General features: G+C 42.7%; 1 protein-coding gene and 1 long non-coding RNA gene across 2 annotated transcripts; one reads left to right on the top strand and one right to left on the bottom strand.

Moving 5' to 3' along the window:
- Positions 1–13,492: 13,492 nt before the first annotated feature.
- On the bottom strand, positions 13,493–25,576 carry LOC138987966 (uncharacterized). Its single transcript, XR_011464282.1, has 4 exons — positions 25,197–25,576; positions 21,575–21,646; positions 17,875–18,000; positions 13,493–15,186 (listed from the first exon to the last, which is right to left on the bottom strand). It is a non-coding gene; the product is annotated as an uncharacterized lncRNA (long non-coding RNA).
- Positions 15,426–17,612, top strand: LOC138988010 (ankyrin repeat domain-containing protein 26-like). Its single transcript, XM_070371849.1, is given in 3 exon segments — positions 15,426–15,536; positions 15,637–16,839; positions 16,841–17,612. Coding segments are annotated over 3 exon segments (1,458 nt in total). The 3' UTR covers positions 16,985–17,612.
- Positions 25,577–25,782: the final 206 nt, after the last annotated feature.

The following is a 25,782-nucleotide window of genomic DNA, read 5'->3' as shown; positions in this document are numbered from 1 at the left end:
CTTTATAACTATTTATCTATGGCAAGTGGTTCTTGTATTGGCCCCCAAATCATGACACAACATTTTCAAAGAGTGTTGCTCTATCGTTTGTGCCTCTATTACAGAATGATTATTAAAAAGCACATAAATAATAATCTGATGGAAGGTTCAATTAACCACTTGTTTCCTTCAAGGAGTTTTGGAGATGTGCCATGGTTTTAAACTGTTGCTTCAGTCTGAGTCATGATTTGTTTTTAAAGACTAGAAATTCTAGCACACTGCAGGCACATGAAAATGAATGAAAAAATTGATTTATGTTCTGGTATCAGACAATTTGATTTCTAGAGTCTATTGTCACACATTCTGTGATTATATTTGTAAGTTCTTTTGAAAATCCAACAGTTATTCAAAATGAAAAAAATAGGCTTCTCTCTGTAACCTTGACCAAATCACTTAATCTAAAAAACCATGTAGCTTCCTCTTCTTTAAAATAGGAATAATAACCTCACATTACTTTCAGACTCGTGTGTCTCAAAGAATGACAGTACATAAAATATTGAGGGCAGGAAGTTTCCTTCCCTTCCCTATTTCTGTTTTAAGGCATCACAAAACAATCACAAAGCAGAGAACAATCCCCCTAAGGGTATTTATCTATGAAGGGAAAAATAGTAATATTATACTGAAGAAATCCAGTAAGATGACATGTCAACATTATATGTCCCTGAAATGATAAACAGAGAAATATATAAGATCATTTTGGGGTATTCTTGTCAAAAATTCAGAATCTCAATTTAATCTTAAGAAAAACCAAAATAAGAATCATTCTCCAAAGTAATTGGCCAGTACTCATCAGCAATGTCAAGGTCTTTAAAGAAAGAGAAAAAATGAGAAAATGCCACTGATTGGCAAAGACTAAAGACAACTAAATTTAGCATAGAAGTGAAAGTGAAAGTCGCTCAGTTGAGTTCAACTCTTTGCAATCCCATGGACTATACAGTCCATGGAATTCTCTAGGCCAGAACACTGGAGTGGGTAGCCTTTCCCTTCTCCAGGGGATCTTCCCAACCCAGGGATCAAACCCAGGTGGATTCTTTACCAGCTGAGCCACAAGGGTAGCCCAAGAATACTGGAGTAGGTAGTCTATCCCTTCTCCAGGGTATCTTCCCAACCCAGGAATCGAACCAGGGTCTCCTGCATTGCAGACAGATTCTTTGCCAACTGAGCTATCAAGGATCTTGGAATAAAAACAAAACTTTACAGGGAAAACGTGAAATTTGAATGTTTAGTTAATAGTACTGTAGCAATAGTAGTTTCCTAGCTTTGATGTTTATACAATGGTTATTTAAGTGTTGACCTTAGAGGAAGCCAAGTGAAGGGTATACAGGAACTCCCTACCTTATATTTGCAACTAAAAAAAAAAAAAAATTGTTTCCAAATAAAAAGTTTAAAAAGAAGTATCAGAGAACATACGGACTCAATTTGCTTCCAAAATTTCTATGCTGAAGCTCTAATTTCCAATGTAATGGTATTTGGAGATGAGGCCTTTGAAGGATAATCAGAATTAAATGAAGTCACAGATCAGATTAGTGCCCTTGTGTTAGTCACTCATTCATGTCCTACTCTTTGCAATCCCATGGACTATAGCCTGCCAGGCTCCTCTATCCATAGTATTCTCCAGGCAGGAATACTGGAGTGGGTTGCCATGCCCTCCTCCAGGGCAACTTCCTGATCCAGGGATCAAACCCAGGTCTCCAGAATTACAGGCAGATTCTTTACCGTCTGAGCCACCAGGGGTTAGAGTCCTTACAAGAAGAAAATAAGTGTCTCTCTCTCTCTCCTCACTTCACAATCTCTACCACCCCTGCCCCCAAGCATGCACAAAATAGGTCACAGCAAGATGACAGCCATCAAGAGACTTCTTTGGCAGGCCAGTGGATAAGAATCTACTTTGCAAGGCAGCGGATGCCGGTTCCATTCGTGGTCGGGGAACTAAGATCCCACATGCCGCAGGGCAACTAAGCCTTTGTGCCACAACTACTGAGCCCACATGTCACAACTAGAGAGTCCGTGTGCTGCAACACGTGATGCAATGAAGTCCTGTGTGCGGCACTAAGACCCTATACTGCCATATTAAAAAAAAAAAAAAAGATGACAGCCGTCAGGAAGTCAGGAAGAATTTTCATTGAACCCAACCATACTGGCCCCCTGATTGCGGCCTTCTAGGCTCCAGAACTGTGAGAAAACAGGTATCTGTTGTTTAAGCCACCCGTTCTATGGTATTTTGTTATAGTAGCTGGAGCTGGCTCCCACACCAATTAAGCTACTAATTGGAGATTTATATACCAAAGTGCGTTTCACTATCAGTCAGTTCAGTTCAGTCGCTCAGTCGTGTCCAACTCTTTGCAACCCCATGAATCGCAGCACGCCAGGCCTCCCTGTCCATCACCAACTCCCAGAGTTCACTCAAACTCACGTCCATCGAGTCAGTGATGCCATCCAGCCATCTCATCCTCTGTTGACGCCGTCTCCTCCTGCCCCCAATCCCTCCCAGCATCAGAGTCTTTTCTAATGAGTCAACTCTTCCCATGAGGTGGCCAAAGTATTGGAGTTTCAGCTTTAGCATCAGTCCTTCCAAAGAACATCCAGGGCTGATCTCCTTTAGAATGGACCAGTTGGATCTCCTTGCAGGCCAAGGGACTCTCAAGAGTCTTCTCCAACACCACAGTTCAAAAGCATCAATTCTTCGGTGCTCAGCCTTCTTCACAGTCCAACTCTAACATCCATACATGACCACTGGAAAAACCATAGATTTGACTAGATGGACCTTTGTTGGCAAGGTAATGTCTTTGCTTTTTAATATGCTATCTAGGTTGGTCATAACTTTCCTTCCAAGGAGTAAGCGTCTTTTCATTTCATGGCTGCAATCACCATCTGCAGTGATTTTGGAGCCCAAAAGAATAAAGTCTGACACTGTTTCCACTGTTTCCCCATCTATTTCCCATGAAGTGATGGGACCAGATGCCATTATCATCATTTTCTGAATGTTGAGCTTTAAGCCAACTTTTTCGCTCTCCTCTTTCACTTTCATCAAGAGGCTTTTGAGTTCCTCTTCACTTTCTGCCATAAGGGTGGTGTCATCTGCATATCTGAGGTTATTGACATTTCTCCCGGCAATCTTGATTCCAGCTTGTGCTTCTTCCAGCCCAGTGTTTCTCATGATGTACTCTGTATATAAGTTAAATAAGCAGGATGACAATATACAGCCTTGACGTACTCCTTTTCCTATTTGGAACCAGTCTGTTGTTCCATGTCCAGTTCTGTTTCTTCCTGACCTGAATATAGGTTTCTCAAAAGGCAGGTCAGGTGGTCTGGTATTCCCATCTCTTTCAGAAGTGTCCACAGTTTATTGTGATCCACACAGTCAAAGGCTTTGGCATAGTCAATAAAGCAGAAATAGATGTTTTTCTGGAACTCTCTTGCTTTTTCCATGATCCAGCGGATGTTGGCAATTTGATCTCTGGTTCCTCTGCCTTTTCTAAAACCAGCTTGAATTATAGTTTGAATCTAAAATAATGTGCTATATGTCTCAATTACTTCCTAACGTATTGCCTTTTATTGAATATAGCTATATTCCTACTAAATAATGGGGACTTATTTGGCTCTAAGGGCTTCCCTGGTGGCTCAGTGGTGGAGAATCTGGCTGCCAATGCAGGAGATGTGGGTTAGATCCCTGGGTCAGGAAAATCCCTGGGAGGAGGAAATGGTAACCCACTTCAGTATTCTTGCCTGGGAAATCCCATGAACAGAGGAGCCTGGCAGGCTACAGTTCATGGGGTCCCAAAAGAGTTGGACACGACTTATCAACTAAACAACAAAAAATTTGGCTCTAAATTACCATTCTTAGGTCTTTCCTTGATAGATACTTTGTTGTTTTTCTCAGTTTGTCCCAGACCCATTCTCCATCCTGCTCTGTGCCCTAGAAGGGTGATTTCTGTGGTAGGAAAACTCCTCATCCTGACTCCAGTCCCTTGCCCTCTGGCTTCTGGCTAGAGTGTTGATTCCTCCTGCTTATTGTGTCTACTTACCCTCCTCTGGGTGGTTGGTCCTGCAATAACTATGGGTCTTGTGGAGGCTACTTTCAAGATTAACATTCTCATCTGCTCCAATAACACCCTTTCCTCTCCTCCCCTCTGGATCTATAAAGGTAATGGCTTCCTGCTATTATTCACCCCTGGATGTCTTAACATCCCATACTGGGTCCCTTAGTCCCTTATCCACCCACTCTCTATACACAGTCCTTTTAATAAACACATCTGTTTAAAAATTCCACCGTTACACAGGATGAATAAGTTCTGGAGATCTAATGTGACTATACAATAGTCATTGTGGTGACTCTACTGAATGATATTGTATTATATAATATTTGAAATTTGCTAAAATAATTGATCTTAGGTGTTCTCACTACACATACCCACAGACACACAAATCATGACTATGTGAGGTGATGAATATGTTAATGGGCTTGACTGTGGCAATCATTTCACAATGTATATGTATATCAAAACAACAAATTTCAGCTTTCAGTTCAGTTCAGCTGCTCAATTGTGCCCAATTCTTCATGATCCCATGGTCTGAAGCACGCCAGGCTTCCCTGACCATCACAAACTCCCAGAGCTTACTCAAACTCATGTCCCATGAGTTGGTGATGCCATCCAATGACCTCATCCTCTGTCGTCCCCTTTTCCTCCTGCCTTCAGTCTTTCCCAGCATCATGGTCTTTTCCAATGAGTCAGTTCTTCACATCAGGTGGCCAAAGTACTGGAGTTTCAGCTTCAGCATCAGTCCTTCCAACGAATATTCAGGGTTGATTTCCTTTAGGATGGACTGGTTGGATATCCTTGCAGTCCAAGGGACTCTCAAGAGTCTTCTCCAACACCACAGTTCAAAAGCATCAATTCTTCGGTGTTCAGCTTTCTTTATAGTCTAACTCTCATATCCATACATGACCACTGGAAAAACCATAGATTTGACTAGATGGACCTTTGTTGGCAAAGTAATGTCTCTGCTTTATAATATGCTGTCTAGGTTGGTCATAGCTTTTCTTTCAAGGAGCAAGCATCTTTTAATTTCATGGCTGCAATCACCATCTGCAGTGATTTTGGAGCTCCAAAAAAACAGTCTCTCACTGTTTCCATTGTTTCCCAATCTATTTGCCATGGAGTGATGGGACCAGATGCCATGATCTTAGTTTTTTGAATGTTGAGCTTTAAGCCATCTTTTTCACTCTCCTCTTTCACTTTCATCAAGAGGCTCTTTAGTTCCTCTTCACTTTCAGCCATGAGAGTGGGGTCATCTGCATATCTTAGATTATTTATATTTCTCCTAGCCGTCTTGATTTCAGCTTGTGCTTCATCAGACCAGCATTTCACATGATGTACTCTGCATATAAGTTAAATAAGCAGGGTGACAATATACAGCCTTGATGTAATCCTTTCTCAATTTGGAACCAGTCTGTTCTTCCATGTCCAGTTCTGTTGCTTCTTGACCTGCATGCAGGTTTCTCAAAAGGCAGGTCAGGTGGTCTGGTATTCCCATCTCTTTCAGAATTGTCCACAGTTTATTGTGATCCACACAGTCAAAGGCTTTGGCATAGTCAATAAAGCAGAAATAGATGTTTTTCTGGAACTCTCTTGCTTTTTCCATGATCCAGCAGATGTTGGCGATTTGATCTCTGGTTCCTCTGCCTTTTCTAAATCCAGCTTGAACATCTGGAAGTTCATAGTTCATGTACTGTTGAAGCCTGGCTTGGAGAATTTTGAGCATTATTTTGCTAGCGTGTGAGATGAGTGCAATTGTGTGGTAGTTTGAGCATTCTTTGGCATTGCCCTTCTTTGGGAATGGAATGAAAACCGACCTTTTCCATCCTGTGGCCACTGCTAAGTTTTCCAAATTTGATGGCATGAGTGCAGCACTTAACAGCATCATCTTTCAGTATTTGAAATAGCTCAACTGGAATTCCATCCCTCCACTAGCTTTGTTGGTAGTGATGCTTCCTAAGGCCCACTTGACTTTGCATTCCAGGATGTCTGGCTCTAGGTGAGTGATATCATCGTAGTTATCTGGGTCATGATCTTTTTTATATAGTTCTTCTGTGTATTCTTGCCACCTCTTCTTAATATCTTCTGCTTCTGTTAGGTCCATACCATTTCTGTCCTTTATTGTGCCCATCTTTGCACAATGTTTGAAATGTTCCCTTGGTATCTCTAATTTTCTTGAAGCAATCTCTAGTCTTTCCCATTCTATTGCTTTCCTCTATTTCTTTGCATTGATCACTAAGGAAGCCTTTCTTACCTCTCCTTGCTCTTCTTTGGAACTCTGCATTCAGATGCTTATATCTTTCCTTTTCTCCTTTGCCTTTAGCTTTTCTTTTCTCAGCTATTTTTAGGCCTCCTCAGACAACCATTTTACGTTTTTACATTTCTTTTTCTTGAGGACGGTTTTGATCACTGCCTCCTGTACAATGTCACTAACCTTTGTCCACAGTTCTTCAGGCACTCTATCAGATCTAATCCCTTGAACCTATTTGCCACTATATAATCATAAGGGATTTGGTTTAGGTCATTCCTGAATGGTCTAGTGGTTTTTCCCAACTTTCTTCAATTTTAGTCTGAATTTTGTAATAAGGAATTCATGATCTGAACCACAGTCAGCTTCCAGCCTTATTTTTGCTGACTGTATAGAGCTTCTCCATCTTTGGCTGCAAAGAATATAATCAATCTGATTTTGGTATTGACCATTTGGTGATGTCCATGTGTAGAGTTTTCTCTTGTGTTGCTGGAATAGGGTGTTTACTATGACCAGTGTGTTCTCTTGGCAAAACTCTGTTAGCCTTTGCCCAGGCTCATTCTGTACTCCAAGGCCTGTTACTCCAGGTATCTCTTGAATTCCTACTTTTGCATTCCAGTCCCCTATAATGAAAAGGACATCTTTGGGGGGTGTTAGTTCTAGAAGGTCTTATAGGTCTTCATAGAACCGTTCAACTTCAGCTTCTTCAGCATTACTGTTTAGGGTATAGACTTGGATTACTCTGATATTAAATGATTTGCCTTGGAAATTAATCAAGATCATTCTATTGTTTTTGAGATTGCACCCAAGTACTGCATTTCAGACTCTTTTGTTAACTATGAGGGCTAATTCATTTCTTCTAAGGGATTCTTGCCCACAGTAGTAGATATAATGGTCATCTGAGTTAAATTCACCCATCCCAGTCCATTTTAGTTCACTGATTCCTAAAATGTCAATGTTCACTCTTGCCATCTCCTGTTGACCATTTCCAATTTACCTTGATTGATGGATCTAACATTTCAGGTTCCTATGCAATACTGTTCTTTACAGCATCGGACTCTACTTCCGTCATCAGACACATTCACAACTAGGTGTTGTTTTTGCCTTGGCTCTGTCTCTTCATTCTTTCTGGAGTTATTTCTCCACTGATCTCCAGTAGCATATTGGGCACCTACTGACCTGGGGAGTTCATCTTTCAGTGTCCTATCTTTTTGGCTTTTCATACTGTTCTTGGGGTTCTCAAGGTAAGAATACTCAAGTCGTTCGCCATTGCTTTCTCCAGTGGACCACATTTGGTCAGAACTCTCCACCATGACCCCTGTGTCTTGGATGGCCCTACATGGCATGGCTCAGAGTTTCATTGAATTAGACAAGGCTGTGGCCCACACAATCAGTTTGGTTAGTTTTCTGTGATTGTGGTTTTCATCCTGTTTGCCCTCTGATGGATAAGGATAAGAGGCTTATGGAAGCTTCCTGATGGGAGAGACTGACTGAGGGGGAAACTTTTGTCTTGTTCTGATGGGCACGTCCATGCTCAGCAAATCTTTAATCCAATTTTCTGTTGATGGACTGGGCTATGTTCCCTCCCTGTTGTTTGATCTGAGGCCAATCTATGGTGGAAGTAATGAAGATAATGGCAACCTCCTTCAAAAGGTCCTGTGCACACACTGCTGTGCTCAGTGCCCCCAACCTTGCACCAGGCCACCACTGACCTACGCCTCTGTCAGAGACTCCTAAATTCAAGGGCAAGTCTGGCTCAGTCTCTTGTGGGGTCGCTGCTCCTTTCTCCTAGATCCTGGTGTACACAAGATTTTGTTTGCACCCTCCAAGAGCCTGTTTCCCCAGTCCTGTGTATGTTCTGGTGGCTCTATGGTGGGGTTAATGGCGACCTCCTCTAAGAGGGCTTATGCTATACCTTGGTCTGCTGCACCCAGAGCCCCTGCCCCTGCAGCAGGCCACTGCTGACCCATACCTCCATAGGAGACACTCAAACACTCAAAGGCAGGTCTGGCTCGATCTCTGTGGAGTCTCCTGGTGTGAACAAGGTCTTGTTTGAGCCCTTCAAGTGTCTCTGGTGGGTATGGGGTTTGATTCTGAACATGATTTCACCCCTCCTACCATCTTGCTGGGGCTTCTCCTTTGCCCTTGGACATGGGGTATATTTTTTTTGGTGGGATCCAACATTCTCCTGTTAACGGTCGTTCAGTAGTGAGTTGTAATTTTGGAGTTCTCACAGGAGAAGATGTGCACATGTACTTCTACTCCACCATCTTAAATGTTCCTGCTTCTGTTAGGTCCATAACATTTCTGTCCTTTATTGTGCCCATCTTTGCACAATGTTTGAAATGTTCCCTTGATATTTCTAATTTTCCTGAAGTGATCTCTAGTCTTTCCTATTCTATTGTTTTCCTCTATTTCTTTGCATTGATCACTGCTTTGAGGAAGGCTTTCTTATCTCTCCTTGCTATTCTTTGGAACTCTGCATTCAAATGGGTATATCTTTCCTTTTCTCCTTTGCCTTTAGCTTTTCTTTTCTCAGCTATTTTTAGGCATCCTCAGACAACCATTTTACCTTTTTACATTTCTTTTTCTTGGGGATGGTTTTGATCACTGCCTCCTGTACAATATCATGAACCTGATAGACAGAGTGCCTGAAGAACTATGGATGGAGGTTCATGAAGGTTCGTACACCTTTAACATATACCAAATTTTTCTAGTCAATTATGTCTCAATAAAGCTGAGGAGAAAAAAATTCCTACTGAGTGTGCTGTCCCTTTCTTGGAACAGATATGCCACTCAAAATCATTGAGGGGTTTTGATAGGCTTCCTTTTTTTTTTTTTTTTTGAGTCACAAGTACTTTTAACAAGTACTCTTAGTCACATAAAGTAACATCAAGAGTTATACTCACTACAAATATCATCATTTATTCTTATCATTATATAGTGATTTTGAGATGATCTTTTATGGAAATTTGAAGCTTTCCTACTCTAAAGACATTCCGCTAAAGCTCCTTAGAGAAATATCCAGTTCTAGTGATAATCTTAGCTACAAAACACAGGAAAAATGAAAATACCTATTGAAAAATATAATATCTACTAAATGGAGACTGTGTGCTGAGGGGTTTGGCGGAGTTGGTTTCCTATCCTAATCCCAGGACTTAATAACTGCATTATCTAGGGCTACTTATTCTCTCTGTGTCTCAGTCTCTTCATGTAAATTAGACAACAATCTACCACAAAGAGGTGTTGCAAGGATTTGAGGTGATCTAAAGTTAGCTCTTAAGCATAATGCTTACACATAATAAGTACTTGTATTTTTTTATTTATTGAATAGGCCTGTTTTTATATATTGTTGATAAAGTATGACTCAAGGGGAGGCAATATTCAGCCTAAAGTATTGTTGAATTAAGTACTTGAAGATTTAGTAGATCATACAGTTATTTGATTTTCTCTCCGTGACTTATTTCTCTCAGCCTAAAACCTTCAAGTCCATCCCCATTGTCACAACTGAAAGGATTTCCTTCTTTTCACAGCTGAATAATATTCTATTTTCTTTATCCATTATCCATTTGTTGGGCACTTAGACCATTTCCATACCTTGGCTATTGTGAATAATGCTGCAATGAACATGCAGACACAGATAACTGTTCAAGATAGTGAGTTCATTTTACCTAGATATATATCCAGGAATGGTTTTTCTGGAGCATATGATAGTTTTACTTTTACAGGGAGAATGGGGAGATGATGGTCAGAGGGTGTGTATATGCATGCTCTGTCGTGTCCAACTCTTTGCAACCCCATCAACTGTAGCCCACCAGGTTCCTCTGCCCATGGAATTTTCCAGGCAAAAAACTGGAGAGGGTTGCCATTTTCTTCTCCAGAGGTCAAAGGGTATAGAGTTTCATTTATGAGTAAGTTCTGGGGATCCAGCGTAAAGCCTGTTGACTATAGTTAACAATACCACATTGTATACTTAAAAGTTGATGAGAGAGTAAGTCGATTTTAAATGTTCTCAACATACACACATACAATGATAACTATGCAAGGTCAAAGAATTTGAGAGAAGAAACGCCAGACAAAGAAGAAAGTATGGAGTCTAGTTTTCCCCTTAATGCTACTGAACCTTGTGTGATTTGCCAGGATCGACCTAAAAATGGTTGCGCCATCCATGGCAAAACAGGACATCTCATGGCATGCTTTACATGTGCAAAGAAGTTTAAAAAAAGGAATAAGCCCTGTCCAGTATGTCGGCAACCAATTCAAATGATTGTGCTAACTTATTTCCCCTAGTTGAACTACCTGTAAAAACAGAATTATATATTATAAGCCTAAAAATTTAGACATGAAATTTATTTTTATTTTTTTAGCTGTATCAAAGCAAGAAAATACCTTATGTGTAGATTTCTCCCAACAGTGATTATTCCTTTTAGGAAAATGCTTATTCTGTTGCTATTTTACATTTGGCTTTCAGCGTAATTTAGATTGGATTTAGTGCCCTTCATGTAAAAAAAAAAAGTTCCTGTGAAAGATTTAATATTTAAATTTTAGATACTCTTAAACCTTCCAGTGGGAGAAGGAAATGGCAACCCACTCCAGTATTCTTGCTGGAGAATCCTGAGGACAGAAGAGCCTGGAGGGCTGCTGTCCATAGGGTTGCACAGAGTCAGACATGACTGAAGCAACTTAGCAGCAGCATGCAAGGTAATGGATATGTTAACTAACCTTAATGTAGTAATTACTTCATAATATATACATATATCAGATCATCATGTAGTATACCTTAAGCTTATAGTATGTTATTTGTCAATTATACAGGAATCCCTGTTTTCTGAAAGTTTGCTTTAAGCCACTTAGCTTTTACAAAAGACCTACATTGGTATCTGTTTTTAGCAAATGAAAGAAATCCAATGAGGATTTTCACTTTTATGAAAAAAGGAGAAAAGCAAAAATAGCAATAGTGTTTTTCAATAAGCCATGATAGAGGCCCAGCACCCCCAGAGCAGTGGGAGGGGCATCACCAAGCTCCTTCCCTGGGAACGACACAGAGCATCTCAGCATCAAGCCACCATGGCTTTGAACTGTATCTCTGAGCATCTGCACTTTACCTCTATTTACTTTGTGCATCTGTTAACAAGATGTATCCTAAGGGAGTTGCTGCCTTGCTTTACATCCTTTTGACTTACAGAATGTTTCATAGGAAAGTTCTGCTTTCATATAGCAGGGGAAACCTATATCTCAATAAAATTAGAAAAAATACTAAACAAGAAAGGTTTGGTAGAGCTCACTGGCACAATATACAAGTGAGTCAATTACTTAGAAAATGTAAAACACAGATAACTCTTTTTTCCTCTTCAAAACTCCCTTATACCCTTCCTTATTATAGGTAAATATCCACGAGAGCCTAGACATGGTATGGGACATCCTTAGAGCATCTTGTTTGCAAAGAGAAAGGGACAGCTGCTCAAGTATTTGAAGAAAATCCAACTCCAACTCCTGTTTGGGTAGGGAGGTGGAGACATCAGAGCACTCTAAAAATAGTATTGATTATCTTCCTTTTCTGAAATCATCCTACCCTGGAATAAAAGGAAAGCTGATCAGGATCTCCATTTTAATTTTAAATGGCCTTATTTTCAGATATTTATGGTAAAGAAATATACTCTGCTTTTCCCTTTATTATAAAAGGAGTGCATATGTGCATACTAAGTTGCTTCAGTTGTGTCTGACTCTGTGACCCAATGGACTGTAGCTTAACAGGCTCCTCTGTCCATGGGATTCTCCAGGCAAGAATACTGGAGTAGGTTTCCATTCCCTCCTCCAGGGGATCTTCCCAACACAGGATCAAATCTGTGTCTCTTACATCTCTTGCATTGGCAGGCGGGTTCTTTACCACTAGTGCCAGCAGGTACTTCCTTGTAATAAATTCAAAAATACTTAAGGATGTAAAGTAAAAAATTGATAGTTGTCATCTCAAAACATACTTTTAAATTCAGATATCTCTCTTCTACTTCCAACTTCATCTTCATGAGTATCAGTTCAGCTCAGTGGCTCAGTCATGTCAGACTCTTTGTGACCCCAAGAACTGCAGCACACCAGGGTTCCCTGTAATCACCAACTCCCAGAGCTTACTGAAACTTATCAAGTCAGTGATGCCATCCAACCATCTCATCCTCTGTTGCCCCTTCTCCTCCTGTCTTCAATCATTCCCAGCATCAGGGTCTTTTTTAGTGAGTCAGTTCTTCACATCAGGTGGCCAAAGTATTGGAGTTTCAACTTCAGCAGGGGCAGGGGCTCTAGGTGCAGCAGACCTGGGTATGGCATAGGCCTTCTTGGACGAGGTTGCCATTAACCCCACCATAGAGCCACCAGAACATACACAGGACTTGGGAAACAGGCTCTTGGAGGGCACAAACAAAATCTTGTGTACATAAGGAGACTCCACAGAGATCGAGCCAGACCTGCCTTTGAGTGTTTGAGTGTCTCCTATGGAGGTTTGGGTCAGCAGTGGCTTGCTTCAGGGGCAGGGGCTCTGGGTGCAGCAGACCAGGGTACAGCATAAGCCCTCTTGGAGGAGGTTGCCATTAACTCTACCATAGAGCCACCAGAACATACACAGGACTGGGGAAACAGGCTCTTGGAGGGTACAAACAAAATCTTGTGTACACCAGGACCTAGGAGAAAGGAGCAGTGACCCCACAAGAGACTGAGCCAGACTTGCCCATGAGTGTCCAGGAGTGTCTGGTGGAGGCGTGGATCGGCGGTGGCCTGCTGCAGAGTCAGGGGCACTGAGTGCAGCAGTGTGTGCACAGGGCCTTTTGAAGGAGGTTGCTATTATCTTCATTACTTCCACCACTGGTTGGCCTCAGGTCAAACAACAGGGAGGGAACACAGCCCAGTCCACCAACAGAAAACTGGATTAAAGATTTACTGAGCATGGCCGCGCCCATCAGAACAAGACTGAGTCCCCCTCAGTCAGTCTCTCCCATCAGGAAGTTTCCATAAGCCTCTTATCCTTATCCATCAGAGGGCAAACAGGATGAAAACCACAATCACAGAATACTAACCAAACTGATTGTGTGGGCCACAGCCTTGTCTAACTCAATCAAACTATGAGCCATGCCATGTAGGGCCACCCAAGACACACACATCATGGTAGAGAGTTCTGACCAAACGTGGTCCACTGGAGAAAGGAATGGCGAACGACTTCAATATTCTTGCCTTGAGAACCCCATGAACAGTATGACTCAAGAGTATATTAAAACACAAATCAAAATATGAACAAGGGGAGTCAGACTGCCTTACTTTAAAATTATCTTAAAAAGTGAATTAAGGTAAAATTCAACTGAAATAATTCTATCTATATGAAAATTCAATATTTATTCATTCAACAAACTGATGTTTCTGATAGGGATACAACAGAAGAGTTACACAGGTCGCTACAGAAGTCCCAGAAGGGGATTACAGATAGAGAGGGAAACCTAAGGAACTGGAAGACCACTGTAAGTTAATGATCACTCAAGAAAACTATCAGAACATGGTGGAATGAAGCAGACCTGCTTAACTATTGTTATTGTTCAGCTGCTCAGTTGTGTCTAACTCTTTGCAATCCCATGGACTAGAGCACACCAGGCCTCCCTGTCCTTCACTATTTCTCAGAGCTTACTCAAACTCATGTCCATTGAGTGGTGATGCCATCCAACCATCTCATCCTGTCATCCCCTTCTCCTCCTGCCCTCAATCTTTCCCAGCATCAAGGTCTTTTCCAATGAGTTAGCTCTTCACATCAGGTGGCCAAATTATTGGAGCTTCAGCTTCAGCATCAATCCTTCCAATGAATATTCAGGGTTGATTTCCTTTAGGATGGACTGGTTGGATCTCCTTACTGTCCAAGGGACTCTCAAGAGTCTTATTCAGCTCCACAGTTCAAAAGCATCAATTCTTTGGCACTCAGCCTTCTTTACAATCCAACTCTCACATCCATACGTGACTACTGGAAAAACCATAGCTTTGACTAGATGGACCTTTGTTGGCAAAGTGATGTCTCTGCTTTTTAATATGCTGTCTAGGTTTGTTACAACTCTTCTTCTAAGGAGCAAGTGTCTTTTAATTTCATGGCTGCAACCACCATCTGCAGTGATATTGGAACCCAAGAAAATAAAGTCTGTTACTCTTTCCATTTCTTCCCCATTATTTGCCATGAAGTTATGGGACTGGATGCCACGATCTTAGTTTCTTGAATGTTGAGTTTTAAGCCAGCTTTTTCACTCTTCTATTTCACTTTCATCAAAAGGTTCTAAAGCCATGAATAAAAGCAAGATATATGCCCCAACCCACTAAATGAAAGAAAAATGTTATGCCCTTCTACTGATTTAAATAAGCGCCATGATAATCCTAGTTTGACCTCATAAGGTCAGACATTCTCCTGCCCGATAGGAGCTAGTGATACAAGCCTGACTTCTACTTGAAGAAGTCAGTCTTTTCCTCTCCCCCACTTTCCTTTGATTATAAAATTGTGGCGGCCCTGCGGCGGCGGCGGAGCTGGTGGAGGAAGTCCACGGCCTGCAGGGGCTCCCACTGCCCCTGGGAAGCCGGGACCCGGAGCCCGGGTGGCCCGGGACCTGAGGCGGCGGCGGCGGGAGCCCCGATGCGGATCGCCATAGATGACCTTACACCACTCTTACTTGGCATAAGTGAAAGGAAACAGCAAATGGTGGAATTTTTAGTAAAAAGAAGCAGATATACATGCGGTTGATAAGATGAAAAGAACCGCCCTCATACTTGCTGTCAATTATGAATGTACCGATGTAGTCAGTCTTCTCCTTCAGCGAGGTGCTGACGTCTTTTCTCCAGATGTCTTTGGATGGACTGCGGAAGAATATGCTGCTATTAGTGGTTTTGATATCATTTGTGAACTGATCTCTGAATATAAAGAAAAGAGGCCTAAAACTACTCCCCAAAAAAGCAACCCAGCGGCTAAGAGTTCTGAAGAAGACTCTTTAAGCAGGTTTTCCAACAAACCTGGTGTGGATTCATGGCCTACATCAGATGATGACGTCTTAGGTTCTGAAACCAAGAAGGAACCAAAACCAAACTTAGCAAAGCTAATGAAGGCTTTTCAGCAATCCAAGAGAAACCAAGCAGAATGTGGCATTGTGAGACGAGAGAGTACCACCCTCTCTGAGAACAATAATTCTGATACTGAAATTGAAGATGTGGTTGAAACCCTTCCCAAACCATCACCTGGAGTCCAGGGCTTCTCTCATCCTGCCTTCCCAAGGCCTGATCCTCTTCCAAAACCACTCAAGACTCTAGCAGGCCTTGGTCTTGCAAAGGCCTGCAAGGAAAACAGCATATGAAAAGAAGAAGGTTTCTGATAGTGGGAGAAAAGCAAGAGGTCTGTTGCGTGAAAACCACATGCAGGATGCAATTGCCATGGCAAGACTAGGAATAGACACAGTGAACAATCAGAACCAGGAAAAAGAAAAGAAATGTTTTGAGGGTATTGAAATTGTAGAAGGAGAGAATGATTATCCTCAAGAGGCAATAAAATTGAACAAGGAAACGTTGACAAAGGCCATATTCCAGCATACTGGCCAGCTTAACATTCCGATAGCTGAAAATACAATGCTAAACCCTGAGCTGGAAAATGCAAAACAAAGCAAACAAAGACTGGAAACAGAAGTGGAATCCTACCGTTCTAGACTGGCTCCTGCCATACACGATCATGATCAAGGTCAGACATCACAAAGAGACCTGGAACTTGCCTCCCAGAAAGCAAAAGATAAGAGGTTACGCTTGCAGGACCAAATGAAGTTCGATATGGCTAACCTGAAAAGTGACAATGAGATGCTTTCCCAGCAGCTTTCTAAAGTGAAAAATAAATTCAATCAGCTAAAAATCAAGCTGCATCAGACGACAGATGATCTCAGAGAAAAGACTTTGATGTTAGAACGTGTCCAGAGAGACTTACATGAAGCACAGTGTCAAAAGCAGGTTATTGAACACATGTTCAATGAACAAGGCAAAGTGAATGAATACCTTGGAAAGCAGGAATCCTTAAGGGAAAGATTATCTCAACTCCAGAGTGAAAACATGTTGCTCCGACAGCAACTGGATGATGCACAAAACAGAGCCGACAGTAAAGAGAAGATAGTTATTAGCATCCGAGACCAGTTTCTGCAGACTTTGAGAAAACTTCAGGCTGAACATGAGGAACAACGTCTGATGCTGGAGGAACGAAACACGGAGTTAATCATGTTATGGAAGCATGTAGAAGAGAGAATGCGTCAGTATGAAAATGAGAAAGCAGAAGGAGAAGCAGTTGTGAGACACCTTCAACAAGAACTGTCTGACAGCTTCAAAAAGCGGTCTGAGTTGGCGGAATCCCTGGACATCATGTCATATCACTGTGCCAAGTTAGAAGTTGAGGCACAGGATTTAAAGAGCAACTTACATCAACTCACAAGTCAGGTGCAGGAAACACAGGATATATGTACAAAGGTCGTGAAATGTGCTGAAAAAAACACAGGATCACATCCAAAAGCTTGAAATGGAAAATACCGAGTTACAAACTACAGTCAAAAAGCAAGCGGACAGAATCAAACAGCTTCAGGAAAACCTGTTAGGCATAAGATTGATGCAGCAGGAGTTGGCAGGAGTATAACTAGAGAACTAGAAGAAGTTGATGCTGAATTTGCATCTAATTCCTTTAGAGTGTCTCCTTGAGGATCTACAGATGGGTCAAATGTATATGAGGACCTACTATGGAAAACATCACAAGAATATGTACAGACTTTGAAGAAAAAAGATATGATTTGAATGATGAATAGTAAAAGTTTCCCTACGGGACTGTTTACGTGAAGTTTTCATTGTTTCCCATTAAACCTGATGAGAAATTCTTTATTAAAGGAAAATATTTAAAAAATAAATAAATAAATAAAATTGTACCCCATTCAATCCTGGGATCAGAGCTCCCTTGCCTGCCCACTTGTCTCTCTTACAAGTGTCCTATATTAATATATCTATGGGTTTGCTAAGTCTCTTCAGTTGTGTTTGACTGCAACCCTATGGACTACAGCCCCCATCACTTTGCCTCTCGCTGAATTCATTCAGCACCAAGACACAATGAACTTAAGGAGCTTCATTAAGTCCTGAAACCAGGTGTGTGATCTCAGCTGGAAGATCAAAGGTTTTGGCTGGGTTTGAGTCCTTGCACATGGTTTCAAGTCCTGATCTGAGGAGAACAGTTTCATTTCCACCACAGTCTTGGCCTAGCTGAACTCTGGCTGCTTCTGGTAATTCTCCTCCCCATGGTCTTCTCACCTCCTTTTACCTTTGACCTGAATTTATATAAACTGCTATTTCCAAACCAATTCACCTCTTGCGCCCCTCAGACTCTACAGCCTTTCTGAGGTTATTCCAGACAACTTGACCAGCACCTGCCCTCCTCACAGCACCACCTGTGATCTCTTCAGTTCCTCAGCCGCAGAGCAGCACAGAGCTCACTGTCTTCCTCTTCACTCTGTCTCCATCCCCTGTGGCTGCATCACTTACACACTATCCCATTCAACACCATGCCTTCTCAGTCTTGATCTTTTTCTCTCCAATAATCCTTTTATCTTCTTCCATTTAATCCTCTTGGACTTCCCTGTAGCTCAGAATCTGTAGTGAAGAATCTGCCTGCAACACAGAAGACCGGGGTTCAATCCCTGGGTTGGGAAGATCCTCTGCAGAAGGAAATGGCGACCCACTCCAGTATTCTTGCCTGGAGAATCCCATGAACAGAGAAGCCTGGTGGTCTACAGTCCATGGGGTTGCAGAGTTGGACAGAACTGAGCAACAAACACTACACTACACTATTTAACCCTCTCAACCCTAAAGTCCAAACTTCTTATTGTTACCAATCATCACATTACCTCCTAAAAAGTGACCTCATACCCTTCCCTTCCTTCCAGTGTGTTTACTCTGGTACCCATCTCAAAAATGCTTTGGCCTCACTGAGAATTCCTATCTACTAACCCTACAAGTTTTTCAGTATCCGTTATTCATTTTGTGGCTTCACATCCCTCTTTTCATTTATCGTGTATTTTTGCCCAATAAAACGTAAGCTCAATGAAGACTTTTTCACTCATATCTCTAGCATCAGGAACAGAACCATGCCTAGGTACAAACAAAGCACTCAATAAATATTGGACACATGAATGCCTCCTATGGGACAAGTATTTGGCAAGGATAAAGGAACAAAAACAGCCTCTCCAATCAACAAGTTCAAACGAATATATATCATGCATATGTACTAGTGCAGTCGCACAAATTTCAGCTATTTTTACGTGAACCAACTACTTGTTCTTAGCCTATTTTTAAAATAATTTTACATTTCGTTATTCTAGTGTCCTTGTACTGAGTTTGGCAAGTCTCTCACTAGCAAGAAAATCTTTGAACTTTCCAAACATATATTTTAGGTGTAACAAGTAATAGTGTAAGGCATTTGCTGCTACTGTTGCTGCTAAGTCTAGTCAGTCGTGTCCGACTCTGTGCGACCCCACAGACGGAAGCCCACCAGGCTCCCCTGTCCCTGGGATTCTCCAGGCAAGAACACTGGAGTGGGTTGCCATTTCCTTCTCCAATGCATGAAAGGGAAAAGTGAAAGTGAAGTCGCTCAGTCGTGTCCAACTCTTCGAGACCCCATGGTCTGCAGCCTACCAGGCTCCTCCGTCCATGGGGTTTTCCAGGCAAGAGTACTGGAGTGGGGTCCCATTGCCTTCGCCAGTAAGGCATTTAGAACCCTGTAAAGATTTAGAAGTTTTTTTTAATCCATCTTGTACAAATAATCTGTCAACCCAAAAGGCATCAGGAAGTGATTATTTTAGCAATGCACAAAAAAGGACAGTATCCAGGTGTTAAGGGTTTCATATTATTCCCATCTCTGGCTCCAATGAGAGTTCAAATGGCACATTATGCAAAAGTAGAAAGACATGTTTTTGCCATTTCCTGGAAAAAACACAGTAATAACTATACAAATCCACAATGACTACAAGCATGAATGGCTCTCACAAACGTACAGTTTTACAATTTAAAAGTGTTGGTTTAACCCATTATTTCCGAAATGTATTTGATCATGGAATCTTTCTTCATGCCATTCACATCTATCATATGTAACAAACATTTTCTGATATATAATTTGGAAAGTATTGCTCTAGGATACCATAGAAAATGAGTAGTATTAGGCCTATGGCTTTCATTTTCAATTTTATATACTTGCAGTATTCTCTGAGGGTTTTTCTTCCAAGGAGTAAGTGCCTAGATAGTATATTGAAAAGCAGAGACATGACTTTGCCAACAAAGGTCCGTCTAGTCAAGGCTATGGTTTTTCCAGTGGTCATGTATGGATGTTAAAGTTGGACTGTGAAGAAAGCCGAGCACTGAAGAACTGATGCTTTTGAACTATGGTGTTGAAGAAGACTCCTGAGAGTCTCTTGGACTGCAAGGAGATCCAACCCGTCCATTCTGAAGGAGATCAGCCCTGGGATTTCTTTGGAAGGAATGATGCTAAAGCTGAAACTCCAGTACTTTGGCCACCTCATGTGAAGAGTTGACTCATTGGAAAAGACTCTGATGCTGGGAGGGGTTGGGGGCAGGAGGAGAAGGGGACGACAGAGGATGAGATGGCTGGATGGCATCACTGACTCGATGGATGTGAGTCTGGGTGAACTCTGGGAGTTGGTGATGGACAGGGAGGCCTGGCGTGCTGCGATTCATGGGGTCACAAAGAGTCGGACACGACTGAGCGACTGAACTGAACTGAGGGTTTTACCTAGAGTCATATGGACTTGGATTTGATTCCTAGCTCTGACACTAACTTGGATCAATTATCTTCTTTATAAAATGCAAATAACAATAGTGTTAGCCTTGTCAAGAAACTTTGGTTGGTCCTTGATATATACTAATTCTAGTAATAATATTCTTTAGGCCAAGTACAGATATATAGAGGCCATGTTCTAGATGTATAGAGTAAAATTACATAAAGGGAGGTATGTTTAAATGAGGAAGCACAGCTGTGAAGGAGTAATTATAAAAGATAAAAATCAACTAGATTTTGTCATAAATTTATTTTTACAAAAACAAAATAGTTTTCTTTAGTATTGTAAGCAGAATTTATGAGCTCCTCAATAGACAGCATATACAAAACAAGTATATTTTTCTTTCTGTATATTTTCTGTATATACCCAGAAAAGAAAACCCAAATTTTATAAGTATGTATTTCATACTTCTGCCATACCAAGTGTACATACTCCCATATCCACATGCTATGGGTCATATAATCTCCTTGTCAGGTAAAGACATTGCTAATACAGTTTAGAGACCATCCCTTGGTCAATGGACTAGACAAGCCAGCATTGCAGTCTACTGCAAATTAATTTATTAATTACCCCAGGATCTCAGGGATGTGTTGATCTAACTGCAATGAAGCTGGACCAATTCATAAGCCTTTTGTTATGTATCCAGTTGCTCCCATGCACAGTACAATATAAATAAAACAACTTGTTGCTGCTGCTGCTGCTAAGTCGCTTCAGTCGTGTCCGACTCTGTGTGACTCCATAGACGGCCTCCCACCAGGCTCCCCCGTCCCTGGGATTCTCCAGGCAAGAACACTGGAGTGGGTTGCCAGAAAGTGGAAGGTGAAAGTGAAGTCGCTCAGTCATGTCTGACTCAGTGACCTCATGGACTGCAGCCTACCAGGCTCCTCTGTCCATGGGATTTTCCAGGCAAGAGTACTGGAGTAGGGTGCCGTTACCATCACTAAATAAATGGGGGGTGGGGAGACAAACAATTGCCAGGCATATTCCCATGGCAGCTGTGAGCATCTCAGTTCCTGCACCAGTAACTGAGAAAAGGGAGGCCAGTTCACAGGGCAGGTGGAGCACTGGACTTCCTTGACCATGCTACACTGCTCACCCTGGGCTTACACAGGGACACAGTCTCTCTCTAGCACCGCCCACCACCCCACCGCCCAGTACGTTTTTCTAAATACATTTCTCAGCATAATAACAGACTCTATTTCCATCTCTGACTCTGCAACTGAGAGAGAATCGAGAACCACAAGCTAATTCGTGATCATTATCTGTATGTTTCTATAAACAGTGGTAAAGTGCTTACTGTGAGGAATGCAGCCAAAGGCCCATATTAGCACTTACAGCACAAGACGCTTGCCTCCCTTATCTCTTCATTTGTGGTTTACCAGTTATCCTCTTACCTCCTAGTGATTCAAAGCTGTACCAGTGGCTAACCTCTGACTGTATCTCTTTCTTCCTTAAGATGAGCAGCTCTGAAAAATGAGAACCAATTGGAAGAGCAGTCAAGATGTGCAGTTTCCAATTTACATAGCTACTTGGGACTTTTTAAAAACTGTTTTCATCTTAGCACATTAATACGGATAACAAAGAAATGAATTAGTAAAAGAAACATTAACATTAAAAAAGGGGGGAGGAAAATACTGTGTAAGTACAATAAATACATGAATACTACAATAAAATGACAGTCTTTATAGTGAAGAGATGACAACCAAAAAGGCAGCTTCGATAAGTACATTTCTACTTGGCCTGGGGCACGAGAAACATTGGTGAAGACAGAGAGAAAAAAAGCTAAGAAGGAAAATGCTGATGTAAGTTGTTGCAATTAGTGTGTGTTCAAATTAGTCAAATTTTAATGATTCATATGACACAGCACTAAAATTACTGGAAAAAGTATTTCAATGATTAAAGCATTTTTTTTTCTTATTTTGGTAGCTATTAATGCAGAGAATTTTTTTTTGTTGTTTGTTGTTTAGTCACTCAGTTGTATCTGACTCTTTGTGACCCCATGGACTGTAGCCTGTCAGGTTCCTCTGTCCATGGAATTCTCCAGGAGTGGACTGCCATTTCCTTCTCCAGGTGGGATCTTCCCAAACCACAGATCGTACCTGGGTCTCCTGAGCACGTCCTGCATTACAGGCAAATTCTTTTATCACTGAGCCACTGGGGAAGCCCAATGCAGACAATACTGACTGTAAAACAAGTCTATCTCCTGCTTTAGTATTGGTTTTAAAACATAAACTGCTATGTATTACTGTGGAAATGAGAATGATATTTAAGGTAATAGTCAGAACTGAATGATCCTATTTGCTTAGCATAAATGATTAAAATGGCTAGAATTACAAAATGAATTGCAAAGACATAAAAATATCCCAAAGTTCACCTTGCCAGTTTTCAATTCAGTTCAGTTCAGTCACTCAGTCGTGTCCGACTCTTTGCGACCCCATGAATTGCAGCACACCAGGCCTCTCTGTTCATCACCAACTCCCGGAGTTCACCCAGACTCACGTCCATCGAGTCGGTGATGCCATCCAGCCATCTCATCCTCTGTCATCCCCTTCTCCTCCTGCCCCTGATCCTCTGATCCCTCCCAGCATCAGAGTCTTTTCCAATGAGTCAACTCTTTCTATGACATGACCAAAGTACTGGAGTTTCAGCTTTAGCATCATTTCTTCCAAAGAACACCCAGGACCGATCTCCTTTTGAATGGACTGGTTGGATGTCCTTGCAGTCCAAGGGACTCTCAAGAGTCTTCTCCAACACCACAGTTCAAAAGCATCAAATCTTCGGCGCTCAGCTTTCTTCACAGTCCAACTCTCACATCCATACATGACCACTGGAAAAACCATAGCCTTGACTAGACGGACCTTTGTTGGCAAAGTAATATCTCTGCTTTTGAATATGCTATCTAGGTTGGTCATAACCTTCCTTCCAAGGAGTAAGCGTCTTTTAATTTCATGGCTGCAATCATCTGCAGTGATTTTGGAGCCCCCAAAAATAAAGTCTGACACTAGGTGGGCATACTCCCAAGCATTTCACTTTTCAGGCGCGTTGCCCATAAACAGTTTGGCAGCAGAGGGCGCTCTTCAGTTAAAATCCGAAGTTCTTTTTCAAAAAGCTTTTAGATACATATTCGCTGCATCCAAGTAACATAAGTTAAAAGAGTGTTGTAGAATAACAAGAGTCCTATGAGTTTTGAGTTTGATATAGGGGGAAAGGACATTTATGAAACATAATTGAATGAGACCTTAGATTTTTGATCAATGCTTAGTTTCTTCTAATGAACGTATTTGATTCACATCACTAACATTTTCTGAGGACCGACTCGGTGTAAGACACCAACATACACTTCTAGCGTCTTCCCAGGATACTGTTACGGGAAGACTTGGACCCTTACCATGTGCTTTCTGCACTTTAAAGGCAGGGCATTTTAAAACAAAATGAGGAAACTGAAAGTCATCGTATTTATCACATTCAAAAGTAAGGAATTTACTATGCTGTAGATTTTACCTAGAATGTTTGGAACAATCGGCAGCCACAGTTCCTATTCTCAGGTTACATCCTGAAGATAAAACTATTTTCATAACATCTGAATACTAATATAAAACAATATCTGCGCATTTATCTACATTTATCTCCCGCGATCAATAGCATCTTCTCAACAGAATCCCGAGTGCCAATATTCTCCGCAACGTCGGATTGCTTCCCGGATTCCAGAGCGTGGTCTTTCCCCACTCTCTTGACCCTCTCTGCCACTATCCGCCTCCCCAGAGGCAACCAGCTCCGGTCAGGGCCAAGTAGCTGAACATTTTGAGTTTTTACAAGAGAATCTTTTCCCCTAGCTTCTTATCGATGAATGGGTGTTTTTTGTTGTTGTTGTTGTTGTTGTTGTTGTTTTGAAAACTTAGCTTTAAACCTCTTTCATTTCCAGAACACTCCTGGTTTGGTTTTCAAACTAACGAGGTCTGACTAGTGATCATGCAAAAAGCCTTTTTTGAACACCCCAAGACGCAAGTCATTGGACAGGGCTCTGGCTGCGTGTCCAAGGTCTCACGTGATGCCTCCGCGAGCCACCCAGCGCATCTGTTCGGGTGAAACCCTTCAAACTTTTTCTTTCTGTGTTTGAAAAGCAAAATGACCCGGTCTAAAGGCGCCGGCCTTCGGCTGCGCAAAGTTGATCCTTCTGGGAGGCGGCCGGCCTCCCGGAAGACCGCCGCATGACTCAAGACTCGAAATGTTCCGGAGTTCAAGTCACTCTGGACGTCGCCACCACCGCTTCGCACTCGTCGCGGAGCCGCGCGGCCGCCACCCAGCGGTCCCCGCCCGCCGGCCCCAAGCGGCCCTCGCGCCCGCTGCGGGGGAGGGGCACACTCGGCTGAGGTCGCCGCCCGGTTGAGCAATCCGGCTATGCAAATAGCGGGGTTACGACAGCCAATCGGAGGCCGGTTTTGCCGTGACGCGCGCGCCGAGCGCCTGTAGTATTTATAGATCGTATTTAAAGAGCCCTTGGGAGTCTCCCCGGGCTCGGCTGGGCGGTGGCAGCGGCCGCGGAGCTGCAGTTGGCCCGGCGCGAGTGAGGTGGTGGGGCGGTCGCTGCCGGTCCTTTCCCTGTGGGGGTGTGGGGCGTGGAGAAGCGTCCTAGCACGTTCCGTAGTAAATAGTTTTTACCCACTTCCCAGCTCGGTTTCTGGAGAAGGGGAGGAAATGCTGCCGCTCCGACCATAGTTTTGCTGGAAACAAAGCTAGGGATTTGGCATCTCAAAGCAGGGGGTGGAGATGGGGGTGGGGGTGCAGAGAAGGTTTGAGCCGACCCCGCCCCGGCCCCACATTTGAGCCACAAACCGACGCCTGTTTCCTGGTGTTGGGCTGTGTGTAGAGGCGGCCTTCCTGGGGGGAGGGGAGAACAATACCGCCTGAAAAGCCAAAAGTCGTGGAATTTGGGGGCGGGGTGTATTCGTGGAAAATAAACTGCAGGATAGTGGTGGTGATTATCTTGGCGTTCAATCCATTGATCCTCAGACTTACCGGCCAGCGAGCTGCACACTGCAGTGCGAAAGCAGGAAACTGACATTACGTCAGAGGAGAGAAGAGACCCAAACTGCAAGGGCTGCATCTGCAGAGCTGGTTGTTTCTCCTCGGAGGGGTTCTGCGGGCCCGGGGTGCTGCCCCGGGAGAGGCGCTGCGGGCTCTCCAGCGGAGGGCAGGCGTTGGGGGCGCTCGGGGAATTCCTGGCCTGGGCCGTCCCACGTTGCCCTCACCAGCGGGCTATATAGGAGCCACGACTAATTCCTTTTAAAGATAGCCCCGCGCTTAGCTGGACGTCCTGAAATCCAGGAGGGAGGGGCCAGGGAAGCGCACCAAGTGTCCCCTGCTGTCCTTAGCTTAGCGCGAGCTGAAGTCCATCAGAGGAAAGCAGGTGGGGGGGGGGAGGGGGTTCCCAGGGAGTCACCAAGGGTTCCAGCCATGTGCAGAACCTGACAGTTTCTCCGCACCTTATCAGGGGTTTTGTTTTCTCTATATTGAGTGCCGTGGTCACCAGAAACTTGCTCTCTGCCAGGGACCTAGCTCCTGAGGCCTTGCCACTGCTTCTTAGAAATCTCTTGAGGACAGA

Source organism: Bos mutus, chromosome 5 (assembly GCF_027580195.1).
Source record: "Bos mutus isolate GX-2022 chromosome 5, NWIPB_WYAK_1.1, whole genome shotgun sequence".
Taxonomy (NCBI): Eukaryota; Metazoa; Chordata; class Mammalia; order Artiodactyla; family Bovidae; genus Bos; species Bos mutus.
Note: the sequence above shows the minus strand (reverse complement) of the source record. Positions and strands in the feature narration are given on the sequence as shown.